Below are 24448 nucleotides of genomic sequence, written 5' to 3' on the forward strand. Positions count from 1 at the left end.
TCCTGCAAGAGCCCTGACCAGGGCCAGGGAGGAGCCTGCAACCCAGGAACCGGCCTTGCCCAGAATCAAACCCAGGACCCTTCGATCCGCAGGCCAACGCTCTATCCACTGAGCCGAACTGGCCAGGGCGAGTGGCTCTTCAGCTCCTCCCTGGCTGAGCGGAGGTGTGAATCTGCCGCCCCACAGCTCCCGCCTTGGAGCCTGACGCTGCATGTGGGCAGGACCCGCTCCAAGTTGGGGTCAGAACATCAAGTCTTAGAGGCAGTGCCAACCTCTCCCACCGGAACGCCCCAAAGAGAAGAGAGGTCCCGGGGCAGGCAGGGCTTCCAGGCCCCCGAGGCAGAGCCACGGACAGGTGTGGTGTGTCAGCGGCAGGTAAGGCCGCAGGAATGCATTAGAAACAAACCCTGGGCCCGGCCGGTGTCACTCAGTGGATAGAGCGTCAGCCTGCAGGCTGAAGGGCCCCGGGTTCGATTCCAGTCAAGGGCACAGGAGGCATTGGGAGGCAAACAATCTATGTCTTTCTCAAGTCACTATTTCTCTAACTCTCCTCTCTCCCTTCCTCCCACTCTCTCTAAAAATCAGTGGGAAAATACTCTCGGGTGAGGATTAACAACAAGAAACACAAAAGCTCCTCAGACTTCATGTGGAAGGCGTCTGACGGCAAACAGGGACGGTGAGACGCCGCTGCCCGGGCACACTTGTGCCAGCCAGTTGCCACCGCGGGCCCGCAGCCACCAGGGGCCCAGGAGGCCAGGCTGCGGAGCACTCGCTCCTGTCGCCCTCCCGCCTCCGCGGTGACAGACCCGCGTCCTCACCGCACAGCTCTCAGTCCACAACCTCACAGAGAGCGGTGTGGCGAGCGTGACTGCAGAGGGGTGCGAAGATGACGTCCGGTGCATCCACAGTATTTTACCGTCCATTCGCCGCTGACGCGGACGTTGCCGACTTTGTAAAGAGCCGGCGTGGAGTTGTAGGGACAGGATGAGAAAGCCCGTTGTGAAAGCCCCTTATGTCACTGTTCTAACAGAGCCGCGACTCGCAGCCTCTTCATCTCACGGCACACGTCCACTCACTACCAACACTCTGCGGCACACCGAAAAGGGTTCCTTTTTGCCGGTCTGACCAGAAAAAAGCAGGTGTAATTCCTCCTCATTCACGCCGGGCGGTTGTTGTGTTCGCTGTTGTCACGCTTTTATGTAACCGTCTCAGGGAAGGGAGGGCAGTGCCCCCGACTAGTCAGGATTGCATGTTGTAGACATTCCCGCGCCCACCGCGTGAAAACGCTGTAGTAGAGGGAATACCCCTGACTTGTTCAAGTTTTTAATACTACGGGTTTCTACTATTGTTGTTTTACATATATATATATTTTAATATGTTTTTATTGATTTCAGAGAGAAAGGGAGAGGGAGAGATAAACACATCAATGCACACTGGGGCCTGAGCCTGAAACCCAGGGATGTGCCCTGACCAGGAATCGAACCTGGGATCCTTCAGTCCGCAGGCCTACACACTACCCACTGAGCGCCGGCTAGAGCTTGTTGTTATAGTAAATGGACACTAGGTGGCGCTAAAGACCACGGGCATGAACCTAGCAGCACTATCACTAATCCAGGGGAATTCTGTCCCAAAGCACCGGAGGAACACCTGGAGCCTCCGCCTCCCCCCCCCAGGCCGCGCCCGGTGCACAGCCTGCTCCCTGTCCCAGGTCTCGGACACAGGAACTCCACAGCCTAAGGACGAGGGAGTGGGAGGGACCTGTAACCAGGAAACTGTCAGGTAACCAAGGTGCCCGTGAGCACCCGTGAAACCATGTGGGAGGCAGGACTGGGTGAACACACAACCAAGTGGCGATGCCAGGCGAGTGTGGCTCAGGGGTTGAGCGTCGACCTAGGAACCAGGAGGTCAGGGTTCGATTCCCGGTCAGGGCACAGGCCTGGGTTGCAGGCTCCATCCCCAGTGGGGGCCATGCAGGCGGATGATTCTCTCTCATCATGGATGTTTCCATCTCTTTCCCTCTCCCTTCCTCTCTGTAATCACTGAAAATATTTTTTTTTAAAAAAGAACACACGCCCGGGTGTGGAGTCCCCTAAGCAGCACCCTGCCCGCCCCCGCCCCCCCATGGAAACCAAGGCTCCTGGGGGGAACGGATCTAGTCTCCTCCTCCACAGAAAGGAGGGGTGCAATCCCCGTCTTTGGAGAACCCTGTTCTGCAAACTTCGAAGCGCCCAGGGAGAGCCACAGAAGCCACGGCCGGGTTAAATGTGGCCCGTGGCTCCGGGGCCACGGGGGTCCAGCCCTTCCAGGAGCTGCAGGAGGAAACGGGCAGTCAGGGGGGTGACACCCCCACCTCTACTTCAGCAAGAGGCTGGAGCGTGAACGACGCATCGAGCCTGCGGGGGCTCAGCAATGTTTAGACCGTGACGGACGTTTTCTCCTCAGCGTCCGACCACACGTGGGCGAGTATTCCACTCATCCTAACAGGACACCTGGGCTCTTTCCTTTTGACTTTAAATCTGGAATGTCCCCAGGAAGGCTTTGGTCTGGAAAAGGGAACGACTCCGGACCCAAGTGAAACAGCTGATTTCCCCAATTAGACTGGCTTCAGCCGCCACCTTGGCCGCGAGGATGGAGCGTCAGCCGCGACAGGGACCTCCAACGGCCGACCGGGACTGCGGCTCTCACCCGCGGGGACAAAACCCAAAGCCGAGTCCGTGGGCCTCACCTTGTGCGCACCGGCCGCTCGCCGCCCCTGCTTGGCCTTCATCTCAGCCAGCAGGCCGCTGCCCATCACCTGGACGCCGTACCGCCGGCCGCCCTGGGGGCTGCCCCTGCCGTCACCGGGCTCCGGCCGCCCCCCGTCCTCCCTGTCCTCGGGGGGCTCGGGCGTCTGCATCTCCTCTGTCCGCTCAGAGCTGCCGTTGTGCTCGGCCGGCCTCGCATCCCGCCGGGGCGTGTCCACGGCTGGACCTCTGCCGGCCCCTTTGGGCGAGGACGGCTCGTCCGCCATCAAGACGGTGGGCGGCCGCTCGGGCTTGGACCGGGGCTTGATTAGGTTGAGGAAGCCGCTCCTCCGAGATTCTCTCTTCTTCTTCTCGTCACCCCCGTCGCCGAGGTCCTGGGCCGATGATCTCCTGGGACACAGAAGAAGGCACCCTGCTGGCTTCACTATAATCCAGGTTCCCGCAGGAACCAGTCAAAATACAGCCGGGGGCCCGGCGGGCGTGGCTCAAGGCTGAGCGTTGACCTATAAACCAGGAAGTCAAAGTTCGATTCCCGGTCAGGGCACACGCCCAGGTTGCAGGCTCCATCCCGTGTGGGGCGTGCAGGAGGCAGCCGATCAGTGATGCTCTCTCATCATTGGTGTTTCCCTCTCTCTCTCCCTCTCCCTTCTGCTCTGACATCCAAACACATTTAAAAAACAAGACGAGAGAAGAGGGCCGGCTGCACCAGACGCTCCCCGTCAGCAGGTCTGGGGGTGAGGCCAGGAGTTTACGTCTCTAACACGTTCCCGGCTGACAGCCATGTTGCTGGCCTGCAGATGACGTTTGCAAACCCTCAGAATCGTAAAGCCCATCTACACGCGTGTGAAAAACATCTACATGCGTGTGAAATAAATGAGCCTCGGCAGACACATCTGAGATGACTGCCGTGACTTCTATGTAGGTAAAACCGTGGTCTTGGTCACGGCTCTGAACTCACCCCCTGGTCACCTTCTTGGTGAAGAACTCGTCCACGCCTTCGTCCACTCTCCCCATGAGGCCGTTCCGCTCGCCGTCCTGGGGGACCACGGTGGCAGCGCTGACCTGCCAACCAGACGGCACACGGTGACCGGCAGTCAATAAAGTGCAGACACTGTGGTCACAGTCAAGGCCCTGAGACCACAGGGCCGGTCCACACGGACAGAAGTCACGGTTCAGGTGTGACCGGGGCAGGAAGGGCGAGGGAGGAACCAGGGCGCACCCAGGCCTGGCAAAGCCTGTGGAAGAGCCCAGTGTCTCTACAGCCGCCCGGCCGGTGGGGCTCAGGGGCTGAGCATCGACCTATGAACCGGGAGGTCACGGTTCGATTCCCGTCAGGGCACATGCCGGGTTGTGGACCCCACCCCCAGTGGGGGGCGTGTAGGAGGCAGCCGATCAATGACTCTCATTGATGTATCTCTCTCCCTCTCCCTTCCTCTCTGAAATAAAAAACACATTACAAATAAAAAACCAAGACCAACAGTGAGCACCCGTGCTCTGGGGACGAGGGCATCCGTGTGCTCCCCACGGCCCCCGTCTCCGCAGGACAGGCGGCTTCCAGGCCCCCCTCATCACCCAGCCAGTGTTGAGCGGTGGGCACAGACCACACGGTGACCCACCATGGGCCTCCGACACACGGCAGGCCCCGGGCTGGAGCCAGGAAGCACCCGGCACGAGGCAGGGCCCGAGAGGTGGCCCAGGCTGTGCACTGTGCACACGTCGGGGACAGCATCGTCCCTGGGACCTGCAGCCACCCTAAGGAGATGGGGTGGGCTTCCTACAGGGAGCTGGTCTCAGGGGAGATCTGAGAGGAGAGTAGATACCAGCTCTGGGGTGTGCATGTGTGTATCCATATATGTCCGTGTGTGCACGCACACATGTGCGTGCGTGTGCATATGTGTGTGCGTGTTGGGGTAGAGAAAAAGGCTGCAGCTCTGAGGACTGGCCCAGGTGGGGGAAGGACAGCAGGGATGCGGGCGGGGGGGGGGGGGTTTGAGGAGGTGGAGGGCAGCTGGGGCTGGCGGGGAGCTGGTGTTCAGGACCAGGTCCGTGTGTGACCGCGGGTGGTGCTGCTATAAAGCTGCACAGGGCGGCCTGCTCCCCTCGCCCACGCGGCTGCATTTTCCGGGGACGGCCAAGCAACCCACAGCCAGCGCGGCCTTTTCCAAACCGTGAGCGCCAGTGGGGAGATTCTACCCAAATGTCCATGCCCAGGCTCTGCTCCCCTGAACCAGGGCCCCCAGCAGGGCTCCCCCCCCCCCCGCCCCCCCGGGCAGGGCTCTCCGCCCCCTCTTCCCCCGCCCCCCCGCAGGGTTCCCCCTCCCCCGGCAGGGCTTGCCCCCCACGCACCGCCGCCTGCGTGGGCCGCTGCCTCTTGTTGCGCCGCGGCCGCAGCTTGGTGAAGTGCTCCAGCTTCCGGCCCTCCTCCGAGGGCAGCTCAGGGATGAGGCCCGAGCTCCGCTTCTCCGCGGGGCGGGGCGGGTCCTCCACGTGAATGGGCACCTCCTCCAGGGCCTTGTCCAGGTCAAACTCCATTTCTGCAGGAAGCAAAGCCAGATCCCCACTCGCCGCACATCAGGCAGCAATTCCCGACGTGACGCGAGTCTCGTGCGACAGCGAGCAGCCCTTCGCCGACGCTGGACTTCCTCGACGCCCGCCCGTCGGCGGCCCTGCAGCAGGTGCGGGACGGCGGAGGGGTGGGGGGGGCGGAGCGGACACTCACCGAAGGCCCTGGACACCGGCCGCAGCATCCGGCTGTGGATCGTCTTCCTCTTGGACTTCGGGGTCATCTAGCAACGAAACACAGGAAGCCCTGAGCCAGGCGTCCACCCACACCAGTCCCTGGAAACAGAGGCACAGTGACACATGGGGTTCCACGTGGACCCTGGGCATGTCCCACCTCCACCGGGGGGCACAGGTGAGCTGGGGTTCAGTGTCCGCATCTGCCCTCACGTCCCAGAAAGTCGCCTTTGATCCTGCTGGTCCCCCTTCCAGACCGAGACCAAAACCCAGACCACGGCCAGAGCGCCCCCGGGCCCTCTCCAGCCGGGGGCGCTGCGCGTCCTGAGAAACCATACCTGAGGCGGCGACCCCGTCTCCCTCCACAGGGTGCATTTTCTCAGCCTGGCCTCAGCCCGTCTCTCAGTCCCTCTCGCCTTCCCCGACGACTGTCCGTCTGTCTGTCTGTGCCCATGTGGGACATCACGCCGTGCCTGTCCCCGAGGGGTCAGCACCCGACACTTCAAAGACCAGTTGGCGGCTGAGCCCGCCACCCACGGCTTCAGGCCTGGACAGAATCGGTTTGTTTCTAAAAACGCATCTGAGCCATAAGAAGCAATTCCCATTTCCTAAAAAAATATTTTACTGATTTCAGAGAGGGAGGGAGAGGGAGAGAGACAGAAACATCAACAATGAGAGAGAATCATAGATCAGCTGCCTCCTGCAAACCCCACTGGGGATCGAGCCCGCAACCGGGCCTGTGTCCAGATCAGGAGTCGAACCCGGGACCCTTCAGTCCGCAAGCCAACGCTCTATCCACTGAGCCACACTGGCCAGGGCAGAAGTAATTTTCAATTCACATCTTCAGGACACACGAGGAGCAACACGCTAAATCTTCGCAAACGAAACCGCAAAAGGAAACCCTAACGACAGGCGCAGGCGGCGGCCGGACAGTGAGGGTGAAACGCCTCGCCCTGCTCCCCAGGGCCCAACGCAGCACCGTCTGCACGGCCCCGGAACCCCACCCACTGGGCCCAGTTTCCTAAGGGATTGAACACTCCCCGCCATGCAGCGCACGAGCCACACGCCCACCCCAAGCTGCGGACTAACCTGGCACCTCACCAACAACCCGTTACCTTCCGTTACACTCACTTTTAACACGTGCTTCCCAGGCATCCTAGTTAAAAACAAAACAAAACAAAACAAAAAACAGGAGCTAAACTGCTCCTCCCGCCAAGTTTGCACAAAGAAGAATAAACAGCCCCTCAGGCCAAGCTCCAGAATCCCCAATTCCCTTCCTTTCCCGAGGTGAACAAACAAAATGAAAAGTCGGTTTAAAAAAAAAGAAAGCAGTTGCCAGCAGATTAGTAAAGTTGTAATTCGGGAAGTGAATGGTGATCCGATTTTCTAAACCTTGGAAAACAAGGAAACAGATCTGAAAGTTTAAGCGGCTCGTCTTTTCTTTTCTTTTCTTTTCTTTTCCCTCCACGTGGACACGGTAAGGACGATTCCCCTCCTGAACGTCCTACCCACTTTCCTCCAGCACCGGCTCCCACACGGCTCAATGTCATACCCTCTTTCCTCCAGCACACGGCTCCCACACGGCTCAGTGTTATACCCTCTTTCCTCCAGCACACGGCTCAGTGTCATACCCTCTTTCCTCCAGCACACGGCTCAGTGTCATACCCTCTTTCCTCCAGCACACGGCTCAATGTCATACCCTCTTTCCTCCAGCACACGGCTCAGTGTCATACCCTCTTTCCTCCAGCACACGGCTCAGTGTCATACCCTCTTTCCTCCAGCACACGGCTCAATGTCATACCCTCTTTCCTCCAGCACACGGCTCAGTGTCATACCCTCTTTCCTCCAGCACACGGCTCAGTGTCATACCCTCTTTCCTCCAGCACACGGCTCAGTGTCATACCCTCTTTCCTCCAGCACACGGCTCAGTGTCATACCCTCTTTCCTCCAGCACACGGCTCAGTGTCATACCCTCTTTCCTCCAGCACACGGCTCAGTGTCATACCCTCTTTCCTCCAGCACACGGCTCAGTGTCATACCCTCTTTCCTCCAGCACCGGCTCAGTGTCATACCCTCTTTCCTCCAGCACACGGCTCAGTGTCATACCCTCTTTCCTCCAGCACACGGCTCAGTGTCATACCCTCTTTCCTCCAGCACACGGCTCAGTGTCATACCCTCTTTCCTCCAGCACACGGCTCAGTGTCATACCCTCTTTCCTCCAGCACACGGCTCAGTGTCATACCCTCTTTCCTCCAGCACACGGCTCAGTGTCATACCCTCTTTCCTCCAGCACACGGCTCAGTGTCATACCCTCTTTCCTCCAGCACCGGCTCAGTGTCATACCCTCTTTCCTCCAGCACACGGCTCAGTGTCATACCCTCTTTCCTCCAGCACACGGCTCAATGTCGTACCCTCTTTCCTCCAGCACACGGCTCAGTGTTATACCCTCTTTCCTCCAGCACACGGCTCAGTGTCATACCCTCTTTCCTCCAGCACCGGCTCAATGTCATACCCTCTTTCCTCCAGCACACGGCTCAGTGTCATACCCTCTTTCCTCCAGCACACGGCTCAATGTCATACCCTCTTTCCTCCAGCACACGGCTCAGTGTCATACCCTCTTTCCTCCAGCACACGGCTCAGTGTCATACCCTCTTTCCTCCAGCACACGGCTCAGTGTCATACCCTCTTTCCTCCAGCACACGGCTCAGTGTCATACCCTCTTTCCTCCAGCACACGGCTCAGTGTCATACCCTCTTTCCTCCAGCACACGGCTCAGTGTCATACCCTCTTTCCTCCAGCACACGGCTCAGTGTCATACCCTCTTTCCTCCAGCACACGGCTCAGTGTCATACCCTCTTTCCTCCAGCACACGGCTCAATGTCATACCCTCTTTCCTCCAGCACACGGCTCAGTGTTATACCCTCTTTCCTCCAGCACACGGCTCAGTGTCATACCCTCTTTCCTCCAGCACACGGCTCAGTGTCATACCCTCTTTCCTCCAGCACACGGCTCAGTGTCATACCCTCTTTCCTCCGGCACACGGCTCAGTGTCATACCCTCTTTCCTCCGGCACACGGCTCAGTGTCATACCCTCTTTCCTCCAGCACACGGCTCAGTGTCATACCCTCTTTCCTCCAGCACCGGCTCAGTGTCATACCCTCTTTCCTCCAGCACACGGCTCAGTGTCATACCCTCTTTCCTCCAGCACACGGCTCAATGTCGTACCCTCTTTCCTCCAGCACACGGCTCAGTGTTATACCCTCTTTCCTCCAGCACACGGCTCAGTGTCATACCCTCTTTCCTCCAGCACCGGCTCAATGTCATACCCTCTTTCCTCCAGCACACGGCTCAGTGTCATACCCTCTTTCCTCCAGCACACGGCTCAATGTCATACCCTCTTTCCTCCAGCACACGGCTCAGTGTCATACCCTCTTTCCTCCAGCACACGGCTCAGTGTCATACCCTCTTTCCTCCAGCACACGGCTCAGTGTCATACCCTCTTTCCTCCAGCACACGGCTCAGTGTCATACCCTCTTTCCTCCAGCACACGGCTCAGTGTCATACCCTCTTTCCTCCAGCACACGGCTCAGTGTCATACCCTCTTTCCTCCAGCACACGGCTCAGTGTCATACCCTCTTTCCTCCAGCACACGGCTCAGTGTCATACCCTCTTTCCTCCAGCACACGGCTCAGTGTCATACCCTCTTTCCTCCAGCACACGGCTCAGTGTCATACCCTCTTTCCTCCAGCACACGGCTCAGTGTCATACCCTCTTTCCTCCAGCACACGGCTCAGTGTCATACCCTCTTTCCTCCAGCACACGGCTCAGTGTCATACCCTCTTTCCTCCAGCACACGGCTCAGTGTCATACCCTCTTTCCTCCAGCACACGGCTCAGTGTTATACCCTCTTTCCTCCAGCACACGGCTCAGTGTTATACCCTCTTTCCTCCAGCACACGGCTCAGTGTCATACCCTCTTTCCTCCAGCACACGGCTCAATGTCATACCCTCTTTCCTCCAGCACCGGCTCAGTGTCATACCCTCTTTCCTCCAGCACCGGCTCAGTGTCATACCCTCTTTCCTCCAGCACACGGCTCAGTGTCATACCCTCTTTCCTCCAGCACACGGCTCAGTGTCATACCCTCTTTCCTCCAGCACCGGCTCAGTGTCATACCCTCTTTCCTCCAGCACACGGCTCCCACACGGCTCAGTGTCATACCCTCTTTCCTCCAGCACCGGCTCCCACACGGCTCAGTGTCATACCCTCTTTCCTCCAGCACACGGCTCAGTGTCATACCCTTTCCTCCAGCACACGGCTCAGTGTCATACCCTCTTTCCTCCAGCACACGGCTCAGTGTTATACACTCTTTCCTCCAGCACACGGCTCAGTGTTATACCCTCTTTCCTCCAGCACACGGCTCAGTGTTATACCCTCTTTCCTCCAGCACCGGCTCAGTGTTACACCCTCTTTCCTCCAGCACACGGCTCAGTGTCATACCCTCTTTCCTCCAGCACACGGCTCAGTGTTATACCCTCTTTCCTCCAGCACACGGCTCAGTGTTATACCCCACGGCTCAGTGTCATACCCTCTTTCCTCCAGCACACGGCTCAGTGTCATACCCTCTTTCCTCCAGCACACGGCTCAGTGTCATACCCTCTTTCCTCCAGCACACGGCTCAGTGTCATACCCTCTTTCCTCCAGCACACGGCTCAGTGTCATACCCTCTTTCCTCCAGCACACGGCTCAGTGTCATACCCTCTTTCCTCCAGCACACGGCTCAGTGTCATACCCTCTTTCCTCCAGCACACGGCTCAGTGTCATACCCTCTTTCCTCCAGCACACGGCTCAGTGTCATACCCTCTTTCCTCCAGCACACGGCTCAGTGTTATACCCTCTTTCCTCCAGCACACGGCTCAGTGTCATACCCTCTTTCCTCCAGCACCGGCTCAATGTTATACCCTCTTTCCTCCAGCACACGGCTCAGTGTCATACCCTCTTTCCTCCAGCACACGGCTCAGTGTCATACCCTCTTTCCTCCAGCACACGGCTCAGTGTTATACCCTCTTTCCTCCAGCACACGGCTCAATGTCATACCCTCTTTCCTCCAGCACACGGCTCAGTGTCATACCCTCTTTCCTCCAGCACACGGCTCAGTGTCATACCCTCTTTCCTCCAGCACACGGCTCAATGTCATACCCTCTTTCCTCCAGCACACGGCTCAGTGTCATACCCTCTTTCCTCCAGCACACGGCTCAGTGTTATACCCTCTTTCCTCCAGCACACGGCTCAGTGTCATACCTTCTTTCCTCCAGCACACGGCTCAGTGTCATACCCTCTTTCCTCCAGCACCGGCTCAGTGTTATACCCTCTTCCCACCCACACCCGGCTCCCACACGGCTGGGGCGTCTGACAGTCACCGCTTGATTCAGGAGCTGCACCATCTTGGGAAACCCAGTCTTGTCAGCCGCTGCCTGCTCCGTCCAGGGCCCGCGGAGGGGGGACAGGACAGCGTCCGGGGGACAGCCAGGCAGCGCAGAAGCCAACGGACACAAGGGCAGAAATGAGGGCGCCGGAAAGAGCAGGGCAGCCCCAATACTCACATGCGTGCAGCAGAGGGTCTCCATGCAGCAAAAGGAAAGAAGAAACGTGAACGGAAGAGGAAACAGCAAAGGCATTACAAGGACGGGCAGAGGCACCATTCGCCAGCAGACAGAGGGCCACTCGCAGAGCCTGAGGCAGGGAGGAGGCCACACGGGGGTCCCAGGCTGTCACGAGCAGCAGCACGCAGCAGCCTGAGCTCCGGGCCTCTGGGAGACGTCACCCACTTGCTCAGCGGGTGCAGAGGGCCCCCGGCCGACCCTCTGGGGATGGAGACAGCACAGCTCCGGGCACCTGGTCCTGGCCAGAGCTGGTCCGTAACGAAGTGGGGACACGGTGCCTATGGGCGTGTGTGAGAGTCCCCGCGGGGCCTTGATGCCCGTCTACGCTCCCTGTGCACGTGAGGGAAGCAGCTTTGCATCCCCGCATCGTCACAGCCTTTCGGGGAAGGGCGGGAGGCCCGGTTACCAGGACACCTTGCCCCTGGGTGGGAGCTGGCCCCCCGCCCCCCGAACCTCTAATGCATCAGACGATGTGGTCGTGAAAGGCGGGCGGGCCTCTTCCTGACGTTCTGAAAGCGTGCCCAGGGCTCCTCAGCCGTGAGTGGAAACAGCGGGCCTGCCGAGAAGGGGACCCCACGCACCGGCACCGGCACCGGCACCGGCACCGGCACCGGCACCGCCGACCCGACCTGCTTGCGGGGAAGGCCTCCCTCAGCACCGTCCCGCGTCCCCACCTCCAGACTTCTGACTTCCTACTTTACTAGGCACTTTTCTCCAAACGCACCTCCTTTTATGACCCAGTACATTAAGTTGGAAACAGAACGGAAGGAGGGGACATTAAAATACATATTCCAATACTCCTACATGGGGTGCAATGCAGACTTCAGCCCCGTTAACTGGTTAACTACAGACGCAAACGTGAGAGGTTCAGGTGAACTCCACAGACAGTTGACTTCCCTTCTCTTTCTTTCTATTCTTTCTCTCTTTTTTATTTTTTGGTTAATCCTCACCAGAAATTTTTCCCCCATTGCTTTTTAGAGAGTGGAAGGGAGGGGGAGAGACAGAGAGAAACATCAATGTGAGGGAGACACACGATTGGTTGCCTCCCACACACCCTTGACCGGAATCAAACCAGGACCCTTCAGTCCACAGGCCGATGCCCCAACCACTGAGCCAAACCAGCCAAGGCTCCCTGCTCTCTGAAAGGGTCATTCAGAGACAAGCACTCTTGCCAATCATTTTAGCGAGGGGGCGGAGCCTTCCCATTGGTTTGGCTCCTAAAGCGACAGGCAAGCGGAATCACGTTCCTACGGCGAGGAGAACCATAGCGACGGAGAAGTCAACTTTCCGACGGCCGGAGAGCGGGTTCCTTCCCGTGCACTGTCTCCTCGCCGCTCAGCACCCGCCCACACCCGGAGCTGCTGCGATCTCAGGAACCACAGACGGTGACGAGGGAACCACCAGGCAACACTGACGGGCAGAAGTGAGAACCGCCTCCCCACCCCGAGGCGAGGACAGCCGCAGCTCAAAAGCCTGGGAGACGCTCTTTCCTCAGAGCGCCTGCTGCCCAGGACGTCTACGGACAGGGCGGTTCCTGTCAACACGCCTGCGCTGTGACCGAGGCACATGTGCTGCGGTGATGAGGTGCACGCGGACAGCTCGTTCATCACTGTCACCAGCCCCACAGCCCCGAGAGGCACGGTCCAGGTGAGCCAGGCGTGGCAGACGCACGCAAACAGCTGCGTGGCAACCGGACGTGTCACAGGTTTGACACGGCTGTTCCCCAGGGGCACGGACACAGGCTTGCGTCACGGGAGGACAGCACACACACCTTTTACTTGTGCTTCTGTGCACATATCCATCTTTCTTTGAAAAGAGGTTTTTGTTTATTAAGAAACCGAATATTCTTTCTTTTTTGTTCATCCTCACCCAAGGATGTTTTTCCACTGATTTTTAGAGAGTGGAAGGGAAGGAGAAAGACAGAAGCATTGATGTGAGAGAGACACATGAATTGGCTGCCTCCTGCACACGCCCGACCAGGGCCAGAGCACCTGGGACCCTCCGGGCCATGGGCCGTGCTCTATCCACTGAGCCACCCCGGCCAGGACTGAAACGTAAGTTCTATCAGCCTCACTTACGGCCTCTGTACAGCAGCACATCTCAAAGAATCGTCTCCGGGGGGAGTTTTATTTGGTCTGGGTTGTAAAGGTGAGATTTTTTTATAAAAACCAACAGCCAGGCCGAGGGGTTCGACAACGAAGTCGCCCAGCGCGCGTCTTACCACACACGTGTCCAGGTCCTCCAGGCGCTCCAGCTCCGTGAGCTCCTCCACCGCGAGGACCGGGGGCCGCGCAGGCTTCTCGTCCACGGGCTCCGCGTCCACGGCCTCGGAGGCAGGGAGGGCCCGGCCCCGCCGGCTGAAGTGGTCGGACTGGGGGGTCAACACGGACACATCAGCCACAGACACGGGCAGCAGGCGGCTGGCCCCGAAGAGGGTGCCGGGGCTGTGTGGGCATGTGGGGTGACCGCTCTTTTTTCTTGTAATTGATCTCAGAGAGGAAGGGGAGGGGGAGAGAGAAGCATCAATGATGAGAGCCCTGGCCGGTTCGGCTCAGTGCAGATCGTCGGCCCGCGGGCTGAAGGGACCCGGGTTTGATTCTGGTCAAGGGCACGTGCCTCTGTTGCAGGTTCAATCCCCGGCCCTGGTCAGGGCTCTTGCGGGAAGCAACCAATCGATCTGTCTCTCTCAATGGGTGTTTCTCTGTCTCTTCCCCTCCCTCGCACCCTCTCTAAAAATCAACAGAGAAATATCCTCGGGTGAGGATTTAAAAAAATAATAAAAATAAATTTAAAGAACTTTTTAATCTTAATTTTAGATCTCAGTCTCCACATCCCCCCACAACGCTGACCTGCATGGTGGACGGACAAGGTTTTGGGGTGCCGTCACTTGGGCCTTCCCCTGAATCCCCTGGGAGAGGGTCCAGACGCCCCCGATGGGCCGAAGGGACGCGGAGAGGAAGGAGGGGGCTGGGATCTGCACGCGTGAAGCCGCAGACAGAGCTCGGAGAGCCGCCCGCGAGGTCCGGCGCTCACCAGTCTGTGATGGCAGTGCGACAGGGCGTCCAGGAGCTCGTCCACGATCCGGTCGGACAGGAAGGAGGCCACGGTCAGCTTCACCTCGCTGTGGGCGGGGCCCGAGAGCACAGCAGCGTTTTAATTTAGGCAAAGGGGGGAGTCACCCACCCGACGCCGCGTTCATCAGGTCCACCAGACGGCGCCCGCTCTGTACCGACGGGAGGTAAGGAAGTGTGCACAGGGCCCTGGCTTCCAACAAGAAGCCGCGGACACACAGGTCATCGACATCCTTCGCCATTTCAACCGGCCCTGCCATCTCAGCCTCGAATTAGAGGCAGACACGAGAGCATCTGCATAAAGGCCAATCAACATGACGGGGGCCACACAGACCGACGTGATGAGGGCCACACGGACCGACGTGACGGGGGCCATATGGACCACATGATGGGAGCCACATGGAGGACATGACGGGGGCCACGTGGAGGACGTGATGGGGGCCACACGGACCAACGTGACAGGGGCCACATGGACCACATGATGGGAGCCACGTGGACCACATGATGGGAGCCACGTGGACCACGTGCCAGGAACAAGCCACTCACTGACAGAAATGGAAACAGCCTGGCCCCAGCGAATGAGAGAAGTCGGTCTGATTAAAGTCACTGGGGCCTCCCATTAAAAACACAGCTTCCTGCGTCCCACCCCGAGCCACAGAGCAGCCGGGGATCCAGTGCTAACGTCCTCCCCTGACCCTCCTCCGCGTATCTGGGGCTCTTACTCCCTCCTAAAGCCACAGAGCCAGTGTCTCTTTCCTCCCTCCCTCCTTCTGCCTCTCACGTGAGGAGGGTGGTTTCTCTCTTGAACATTGTGGCTCCACAAAGGAGCCTTCACTGTGCGTTTTACTGCCTCAGATCGCTCTGTCGTGTTGCCACTGGGACTGCACTCGCTCACCGACTGAACTTCCATTTTGCACAACATTCAGGGTAATGGTCCGACTTAACCTACACGTGCACATGGACAAGCGAGTGTGTGAATGTATGCATACATGTGTGCAAACGTTTGCAAATGTGCATGTCTGCGTGCACACGTGTGCTTGCATCTTGTACTCAGTACTGTGCACGCTAAAAAGCCCAGTGAGGACCCAGTGACATCTAATGACCTGACGCCGGGACTACCATCTGCACCATCTCTCAGAGCCAGCCGTTCCCCAGGGAAGTGGCCATGTTAGATGGAGTTTGCGCGACTCTGTGAAGCCCCAGAGAGGACCTGCCAGCAGCTCCATCGCTGCGGCGGACGAATGGAGGGAAGGACATTTCCCCTCCTTAGTGCTGAGGGGCTTCGATAAAAAGCCTGAGACTCCGGTTATGGGAATAGGCACACAGCCAGGAAGATGCAGACCATAACCTCGCTGGCCCGTGGGGCCCTGAACCCTCGCCAAGTCCTTTCAAATTTCTCGAGTCCTCTCAGCCGCACTACAGCTCAGCCGAGAAGGTGCGGAAACCTTTTTCTTTTTAGCACAGAGGACGCTGCGTCCCAAACCCGAGACCGAGCCGCTCCTGCAGGACCCTCAGCCCTCGGTCCCGTCATCCACCTTGGAGGGTGGCCTTGGGCTTCCGGATGGCGATGACTTGATTCGGGGGTGGTTTTCCCCTCATTTTTCTGGCAGGCTGTCACTTAGCGACATCATTATGTTAGCACAACGCCCAACTTTTCAGAAAAAAGCTGGTGTGTCTGCTGCCCCTCAATGTTCTCATCAACATTCAGAAACGGTTAAAATGGAAAACGTCACGTGTCTCTGAAGCCGGCTCCTAATCCTGTGATTCTCCAAGTGAGAAACGGAGTGAGAATGAGCTCAGCTTCCCTGTAAGGCTCCTGATCACTGCAGTCTCAGCGCAACAATCCAGGAAAGTGCATTGCCGACCGCACCTTCTCAACGTTTGTATCTTTTTTTTAAATATGTATCTACTTTTTATTTATTTATTTTTTTTATTTCTTTATTAAGGTATCACATATTTGTCCTCTGTATATACTTTTTAAATATATGTTTTCATAGATTTCAGAGAATAAGAGAGAGGGAGATAGAAGCATCCATGATGAGAGAGAATCATGGATTGGCTGCCTCCTGCATGCCCCCCCACTAGGAATGGAGCCCCCCACCCGGCACATGCCCTGACCGGGAATGGAACTGTGACCTCCTGGTTCACTGGTCGACGCTCCAGCACCGAGCCCACGCGGGCGCCCACCTGATCTTGTTGAGGATGTCCACGCCCGACTGCTCCAGCAGCACGTTCTTCACGAAGGTGCGGGGCACGGAGAGCTTCTCGGAGCTGGCGTGGATCAGGTCCTGCCGGATGTGGGCCTTCCTCATCACGTTGGGGCACAGACTCTCGGCCGCGTCCACCATGGACTCCAGCAGGGCCTGCAACGCAGCACAGTGAGGGCGAGGCGACACGGGGCGCCGCCGGTCAGCCTCCGCGCTCAGCCTCCGCGCTACGTCACGTGTAACCACAGAAGACGGGTTTCCCGAAAGCAGGCCCCTCTCTCTGCCTCGCACCAGACACGGGTCATTCCCTCATCAGTGGGGCCCGTCCTAGGTCAAGGTCATGCGGAGATGTCCCATCAAAACCAAAATGGAGCCCTGGACGGTGTGGCTCAGAGGATAGAGCGTCGGCCTGTGGAATGCAGGGTCCCGGGTTCGACTCCGGTCGAGGGCATGTCCCTCGGTTGCAGGTTCCTCCTCAGCCTGGGCCCTGGTCAGGGTGCCTGCAGGAGGCAACCAATCGATGTGTTTCCCTCACATCGACGTTTCTCTCTGTCTTTCCCTCTCTCTTCCACTCTCCCTAAAAATCAATGGGGAAATATTCTCGGGTGAGGATAAAAAAAAAAAAATGGAATTAGATAGTGCAATCTCATTCTCTAAGAAGTCATTCCAAAACATATCAAGGAAGCTGGAAAAGGCAGTCGTCCATGTTTGTCACCTGTGCATGTGGGGGACAGGTGAACGCACATGCACACACACACATACACACACATACGCATACACACACACGCATACACACACACGCATACACACACACACACACAGAGCCTATCCAGCACAGGCAGCCGTGGCCCGGGCTGCTCTGACGCACAGCTAAGCCGTGACCACGTCACTCTCCGAAGGAGCAGAAGGCACGAACCTTTAGTTGCTCGTCGACAACCCTTGTGACCTCCCCGGCCATGGACTCCAGCGTCTCCTGAACGGGACTGGACAGCAGGCCGCTGGCTCCCGCCCAGGACGCGCTGCCCACGTGGTACAGGTTTGGCAGCAGCTGGAAGAAAGGGCAAGAGCCTGTCCACAGGGAAGTGACCGTGGCCTGAGCACAGCGTCCTGGCGGGCGAGTACGAAGCGGGGAGACGGGAAGGAGTGGCCGTGCTGATCGATGGCCCTTTCACAGATGAGTCCACGGAGGCCCAGCTGGAGCCCACAGGGACCCGCACCCCTTGTGCCGGGTCCTCACGGGGCCTGAGGGGACCTGCCTGAGCCCCTGGGTCCCTCCCACTCACAACAGCCACTGTGGGTGGGACTCAGTGGAGCCGGGACCAGGTCACCCTCTGGTGCCCAGGTGTTCCCTGAGGGCTCCCGGGGCCGTGCTCCCGGCCGGCAGGGCCACATGAGCCGTCACTCATTAACTCGGCTACCTCTCGGGCCCTTGGGACCCGACGCGTCCTTTGTAAACCCCGCCGGCCCCGTGAACCCTGGGCACAGAGCGCGGCAACGATGAGCCAGTTCACTCCACCACCTGACAGCAGCCTTGGCACTGGGCAGAAGCGGGCTCCGTGGGTGAGCGCGACCTATGAACCAGGAGGTCAGGGTTCGATTCCTGGTCAGGACATAAGCCCGGGTTGTAGGCTCGATCCCCAGTGGGGGGCGTGCAGGAGGCAGCCGATCTATGATGCTCTCTCAGCATTGATGTTTCTATCTCCCTCTCCCTCTCCCTTCCTCTCCAAAAACAATAAAAATATATATTTTTTAAAAAGGAGCTGGAACTAGTTTCCAACCCTGACATTTAACACACCGTTTTCGTGCCTAAGACGCCTGCGCAGCCCGAGGTGAAACCCACCGTCTTGGAGTTCTTGGCGTCCCGCATGAGCCGCTCGGCCGACCGCACGTCCTCCTGGACGGCGTCTCCCCCACAGTTCCGCAGGGAGTTGAGGTGATCTTGGACCTTCACGCACATCCTGTCGATCATCTGCCCGCACGAGGGAAGGACACCGCGTGCCGTGCGCGGGAGGCGTCGGACGGAAGGAAACAGCACAGTGAGGACGGAAGCCTCTTCCCCGGGACCCAGGAGGCGGCTCGCAGCGTCTCAATGCTTCTGCTGGGTAAGGAGCCCTCGGCCGTTCTCCCGTCCCCGGGGGAGTGACTGGCGGGGCCCTCGGGCGTGGCCCTGGGCGGGCGGGGTGGGCGGGGTGGGGCGGGGGGGACCCACCTGCTGGGTGGTGCTGGTGACGATGCCCTGCTGCAGGCGGTAGGCCTGCTCCTGCAGGTACTTCCTGGTCTCGTGGTTCCGGAGCAGGTAGTTTTCTATCTGGAAACAAAGCCCGTGCCTCTCAGGGTCACAGCGCGACCCCGTCAAGCACGAGTTCCATGTCCACCAGCGCCCCGACCGCAGGCCTGGGAGACGGTGCCTGCCCTCACGGGGAAGCCCTGCCCCGGAAAATGAACCATGACCTCCCGGTTCACAGGTCGACGCTCAGCCACTGACCACGCGGCTGGGCTCAGGGAGGAATGGGACCCGTGGGAACCAGTCACTGTCACGGCTCAGGAGCGGACGCAGCTCCCTCCCCCTCCAGGCGCTGTGCCCGGCGTCCTGAGAACACAGGCCCATGTGAACAGCGCTGTGTAAGGAAAGAGCTGCTCGTATGTCAGACGGATGGACGCGGTTCCGTGCGAATGTGCATTCACGGCAACCGGCTGCCGGCTCCTCATACCTTCTGCAGAGCCTCCTCCGTCTTCTCAGGGTTCGTCTTGAGGGCTTGGGCAGCGTCGTACATGGGGATCGGCATAAATCGCAGCGTGTAGTTCCTACGGAAAGGAGAAAGTCATGTTTCTTTAAAAATAACCTACTGCCTGGCCGGCGTGGCTCAGAGGTTGAGCGTCGACCTAGGAACCAGGAGGTCACAGTTCGATTCCCATCAGGGAACATGCCTGGGTTGTGGGCTCGAGCCCCAGTGTGGGGCGTGCAGGAGGCAGCTGATCCGTGATTCCCTCATCATCATCGATGTTTCGCTCTCCCTCTCCCTTCGTCTCTGAAGTCAATAAATACGAATTTTGTTTTTAGAAAAGAAAAGTGGTCGGAGCGGCTTCCTGCAGCGCCCCCCCACCTCCCCCTGCCCTGAGCCACAGGTCTCTGCCCTCCAGTCCCATCGGCCCGAGCCCACAGGCCCGCCGTCCCCACTGCATCTTCCCTCCGGGTCTCAGCTTCCTCTCAACTCCCGGGTGCAGAGCTGCCATCACGGGACAGAAAGCAGCACCCGTGGAGACAGACTGAAGCCGCGGAGAGGAAGCAGCGTCAGGCATGTGCCAACGTACAGACTCTCACCAGGCCACGTAAGACCAGCTCGGCCCTGCCTCCCAAGGCCCAGCCACAGCTACGCCCGCCACACCCCAGGGATCAGGGACACCGGGGCTCGGGGACATCCCGGGGCTCGGGGACATCCCAGGGCTCAGGGACATCCCGGGGCTCAGGGACACTGGGGCTCAGGGACACTCCGGGGCTCAGGGACACCCCAGGGCTCAGGGACACCCCGGGGACTCAGGGACACCGGGGGATCAGGGACACCGGGGGCTCAGGGACACCCCAGGGACTCAGGGACACCGGGGGCTCAGGGACACCCCGGGGATCAGGGACACCGGGGGCTCAGGGACCCCGGGGGCTCAGGGACCCCGGGGGCTCAGGGACACCCCGGAGCTCAGAGACATCCGGAGTGACTGCCTCCAGGAGGAACCCACGAGCACTCACTTCTCCATGGCCACGGCTATGTCCTGGAAGCCTTGAGCGGAGATGTTGTTCTTGTCCCAGATCACCGTCCTGTTGGAAAGGGAACCACAGACGATGAGACACTCGGAGAGGAGGGACCAGGCCTCCGGCTGACGAGGAAGCTCTTGTGGGCCCGTCGGGTGCTTTCGGACGACGCATCACGTGATCAAGGGGAAATGGTGGCCCTCGCCCCGAGCCAGTGGACCCGGGACCCTGGCTGTCTGTCTCCACGGTGGCAGGTCCGGGGAGGAGGGTAGGGAGGCCAGGAGGCTGGGCTCACACCAAGCGGGAAGCCCCGTCACTCCTGCCGCCTCCCAGCTCTGCTCGCCGGGTCCTGCCACCAGCGACCACTGCCTGCCCCGCTCGGTCCCGGCAGCACCGACGTGGGAGGAACCCGGCAGCTCTCGGCAGGTTCCCCCTCCAGCAACCTCTACCCAAAGGCTGGGAGGAATCACTGTCCACATCTGGGAGCAAGCCCGGCCGGCACGGCTCAGTGGTTGAGCGGCGACCTATGAACCAGGAGGCCAGGGTTCGATTCCAGGCCAGGGCCCGGGCCCGGGTTGAGGGCTCAATCCCCAGTGTGGGGCGTGCAGGAGGCGGCTGGTCCATGATTCTCTCTCATCATGAATGTTTCTCTCTCTCTCTCTCTCCCTCTCTGAAATCAATACAAATACGTTTTTAAAAATAAATAAATCTGGGAACACCCTCTCGGTATTTTGACAAAGGATGGAAACTGTCGTGTCCCCCCCCCCCCCCCCCCCGCCCCCGCCCAGGCCCCTGGGATGGCCGGGCGCCCACCTGAGCTTGGTGTTGATCTGCAGCGCTTTGGCCAGCATCTTGGCGCCCATGTCGCCCATGGCGTTCCCGCTGATGTCCACTTTGGTCAGGGACGTGTTGCTGCCCAGGGCGTTGATGATGATGGTGACCTCAGTCTTGAGCTTGGAGTCGGCCAGGGACAGGGACTGCAGAGGCTGCGGGGGAACAGCACACGGCTCGTCTCGGACGGAGAGCCGCCGGGAGGGCCACAGCACGGAGGCCTCCTCTGTAAACTCAGCCAGGAGACACTGCGAAGGGGCTTGCGGTTCTGGCACAAAATGGACGTCGATGTCAAACACAGACGGGCACCTCCCTCGAAGGAAAGCCGTGGGCGACACGGAGAGGCCGGTGCCAGCTCTCTGACAGGATGACATAACGAAGATGCTACACAACACCTTCCTAGACATAAAGACGGGCTCAGGCCCGGCCGCGTGGCTCCGTGGTTGAGCATCGACCTGTGAACCAGGAGGTCACGGTTCATACCCGGTCAGGGCACATGCCTGGGTTGTGGGCTCCATCCCCAGTGTGGGGCGTGCAGGAGGCAGCCGATCCATGTTTCTCTCTCATCGTTGATGTTTCTCTCTCTCCCTTTCCCTTCCTCTCTGAAATCAATAAAAATATATATTTTTAAAAGAGATGAGCTTAGGAGTCAATCTCTATTGCTTTTCATCTATTCGTTACAATCTTCCTTTAATTCATCATGAGTGGAATCAAGGGAGAAGCAAGTAAGTTTTAAATGCCTCATCGCCGTACCAAAGCGTAACGATTTATTCCATTTTTTTTAAACAATAGAAAACGTGCACCCAGAATAAATGACGTGGAAGCCCCTGACCGTTAACCCGGTGGAAAGAGTGAGAATGCCAACACAAGACGCGGGCACACGTGTAGAGCAGCTCACCGACTCCTCGTCCTGGATCATCTGCACTAGGCTGTCCAGCACGGGCGTCAGGTTCCTACAGAGACGAGAGAGGCGGCAGAGGTCAACCCGAGGCATCCAGGAGGCTGTGCGCACCTCGTCGCATAGACAACTCAGAACTCTTACTTGGGTTTCATGTTGGTGAAGTTCTTGCCCAAGGCCAAGTGCTGAATGGACCTGTTCCTGCTGAGCCACACGATCAAGGTGGAGAGGTCGGACTCCAAGCCTGGGGGGAAGGGGCGAGGGTCAGGACGCGGCCGATGGACGGCTCCCCAAGGACCAGGTCCTCGTCTCCAGGGAGTGTTGTGCTTTTCCCCAGCCCTCTCGTTTCCCAGGGAGAAACCCCTACACTCGTCCTCCAGCCCGGCCGGTGTGGCTCAGTGGTTGAGCAACGGACTATGAATCAGGAGGTCACGGTTCGATTACCCGGCTGGGCCACATTCCTGGGTTGCGGGCTCGATCCCCAGTGTGGGGAGTGCAGGAGGCAGCTAATCAATGATTCTCATCATTAATGTTTCTCTCTCTCTCCCTTCCTCTCTGAAATTAATAAAAATATGGACACAGACAATGGGGGTGGTGAAGGCATGGGCGGGGCCGTGCTAGAGGGGTCAATGGGGGGGAAGAGGGACATGTAATACTTTCAACAATACAGATTTATTAAAAAACAAACTCATTCTCCAGTCCCTTGCACAGTCCGTGGGGGAATGAGGTCAGCGGGTGCGAGTGGAGAGCGGCGGTGGCTCCCATCTCCCGTCTTGGTGAGAGACGCAGCGCTCTCCGCCCGTTAGAACGGTGTCTGTGCAAACCGAACAGGTGCCCACGCACAGGCTGCGAACACCCGCGGGAACACGCCGGGAACACGCTCCGGATACACACGCCAGGGCTCAACCTGACCTCCCTCCACCAAGAGCCCAAGAGGCTGGCCTCAGCTTTCCCTCTGATGGGCCTGAGGTTTAACTGGCTTTTGTGTCTGTTCTGCGTGTGTGTTGTTGTTAATCCTTCCCCAAGGACATTTTCCCATTGATTTGTAGAGAGAATGGGTGGGAGGGAGAGAGAGAGAGAGGGAGACATCGATGTAAGAAAGACATTATCGATTGGTTGCCTCCTGTAAGCGCCTGACCAGGGCCAGGGATCGAGTCGGCAACCCAGGTACCCAGGTACGTGTCCTTGACTGGAATCGAACCCGGGACCCTCAGTCCGAGAGCAGGTGCTCTACCCACTGAGCGACACTGGCCAGGGCTGAGCTGACGTTTTCCTTTCCTGCCCTGACCTTGCACTGTGGGCTCTAGGCCCAGCTCAGTGAGACTTGGGCACAGGTTTGTTCCATAAATAAGCTCCACTGGCAAATGTAAGAGGCCCACCAGACCAGGCGGGATCACAAGAACCCTCCCCCCGCTCCTCCGCCCCCCGCCCCCCCCCGCCCCCCCGCGGCCGCTCACCGTTGTCGGAGATGTCCAAGCTGGTGATGTTGTGGATCTCGGCAATGCAGCCCTCCAACACCTGTGCGCCCCCTGACCTCAGCTAGACAGACAGACGGACACAAGGCAGTCACCCGGGAGGCGTAGCCAAAACCTCAGACACAGGCGATGCGTCTTAAACTCGGCTCCAAAGAACAAGTCCAACTTAGAAACGTCACCGACACGACCCCGGGCGGTGGGGAGCAGCACTCATCTCTGCCGCCATCGCCCTCCCACTTCACATCAACCACAACCTTCAGCAAAGCAGCAATGCAGCGGGCACATCCCCACTAGGGGGTGTGCAGGAGGCGGCTCATCGATGTTTCTCTCCCATCGATGTTTCTAACTCTCTATCCCTCTCCCTTCCTCTCTGTAAAAACCAATAAAATATATTTTTTTTAAAAGAATAAAAAAATAAAATTAAGTATTTTCTAGTGTCTTTTAAATTTGTGCAAAAACGTTGATTTACGCTAGACTGGAAGCTAGAAAACAACAGGTTCTTCACAACACAGTTTTGAGAAGCCCGGCTCCAAGTCCCAGCTCGGAAACACCCGCCATGAACGTGTGCACAGACGTGTCAGAGTTAAAGCAAGAAGTAATTTAGGCAAACACGTCAAAGAAACTTCACTTGATCTTCAGAGCATGAAAAAGAACTGTGCGTCCGAGAATCTAAATGAAGTGCCTAAGTCTTTACAGTTCTCTTACTTGCTGTTGGTGACTTCTCTGTTGAGAAGTGAATTTTTTACAAGAAAACCTCTACTTTCTATAAAGAGCAATGAAAACATTTCATTTATAAATATGGGACCTCCAGGTGACATGTGAGCGCTCGACGCCATTTATTTTATAAATACTCTTAACTAGATACCACCTGTGGCCTTTCCCCATAAAAGTGACATTTTCCAATTGCCAAACAGAATGCAAGCTATCAATCAGGCCAGTGAGCGGCTCACGGAGTACTTACACAGAGGCCCAGCTACCGGAAGCCGAGGAGAGAAAACAAAACGGTTATCGCTGTGAGTCGACTGAGAATCAAAGAGCTCACGTCTCTATCGATACACAATTTAAACCGGCGAAGAGTAGG

General features: G+C 58.3%; 1 protein-coding gene across 1 annotated transcript in view; it reads right to left on the reverse strand.

Moving 5' to 3' along the window:
• Nucleotides 1–24448, reverse strand: part of CARMIL1 (capping protein regulator and myosin 1 linker 1) — a 75951-nt gene that overhangs the window by 8452 nt on the left and 43051 nt on the right. The window contains exons 14-29 of the mRNA XM_079762020.1: nucleotides 23350–23431; nucleotides 22037–22136; nucleotides 21893–21947; nucleotides 20977–21149; nucleotides 20161–20229; nucleotides 19130–19223; nucleotides 18628–18726; nucleotides 18259–18387; nucleotides 17335–17466; nucleotides 16399–16574; nucleotides 14174–14261; nucleotides 13362–13511; nucleotides 5464–5530; nucleotides 5091–5278; nucleotides 3703–3806; nucleotides 2726–3134 (exon numbers count right to left, since the gene is read on the reverse strand). Of these exons, the coding sequence (XP_079618146.1) occupies nucleotides 2726–3134; nucleotides 3703–3806; nucleotides 5091–5278; nucleotides 5464–5530; nucleotides 13362–13511; nucleotides 14174–14261; nucleotides 16399–16574; nucleotides 17335–17466; nucleotides 18259–18387; nucleotides 18628–18726; nucleotides 19130–19223; nucleotides 20161–20229; nucleotides 20977–21149; nucleotides 21893–21947; nucleotides 22037–22136; nucleotides 23350–23431 (2115 nt within the window). The remainder of the gene's footprint in view (nucleotides 1–2725; nucleotides 3135–3702; nucleotides 3807–5090; nucleotides 5279–5463; nucleotides 5531–13361; nucleotides 13512–14173; nucleotides 14262–16398; nucleotides 16575–17334; nucleotides 17467–18258; nucleotides 18388–18627; nucleotides 18727–19129; nucleotides 19224–20160; nucleotides 20230–20976; nucleotides 21150–21892; nucleotides 21948–22036; nucleotides 22137–23349; nucleotides 23432–24448) is intronic.

The sequence above is a fragment of the Cnephaeus nilssonii genome (assembly GCF_951640355.1).
Source record: "Cnephaeus nilssonii genome assembly, chromosome: 21".
Lineage (NCBI taxonomy): Eukaryota > Metazoa > Chordata > Mammalia > Chiroptera > Vespertilionidae > Cnephaeus > Cnephaeus nilssonii.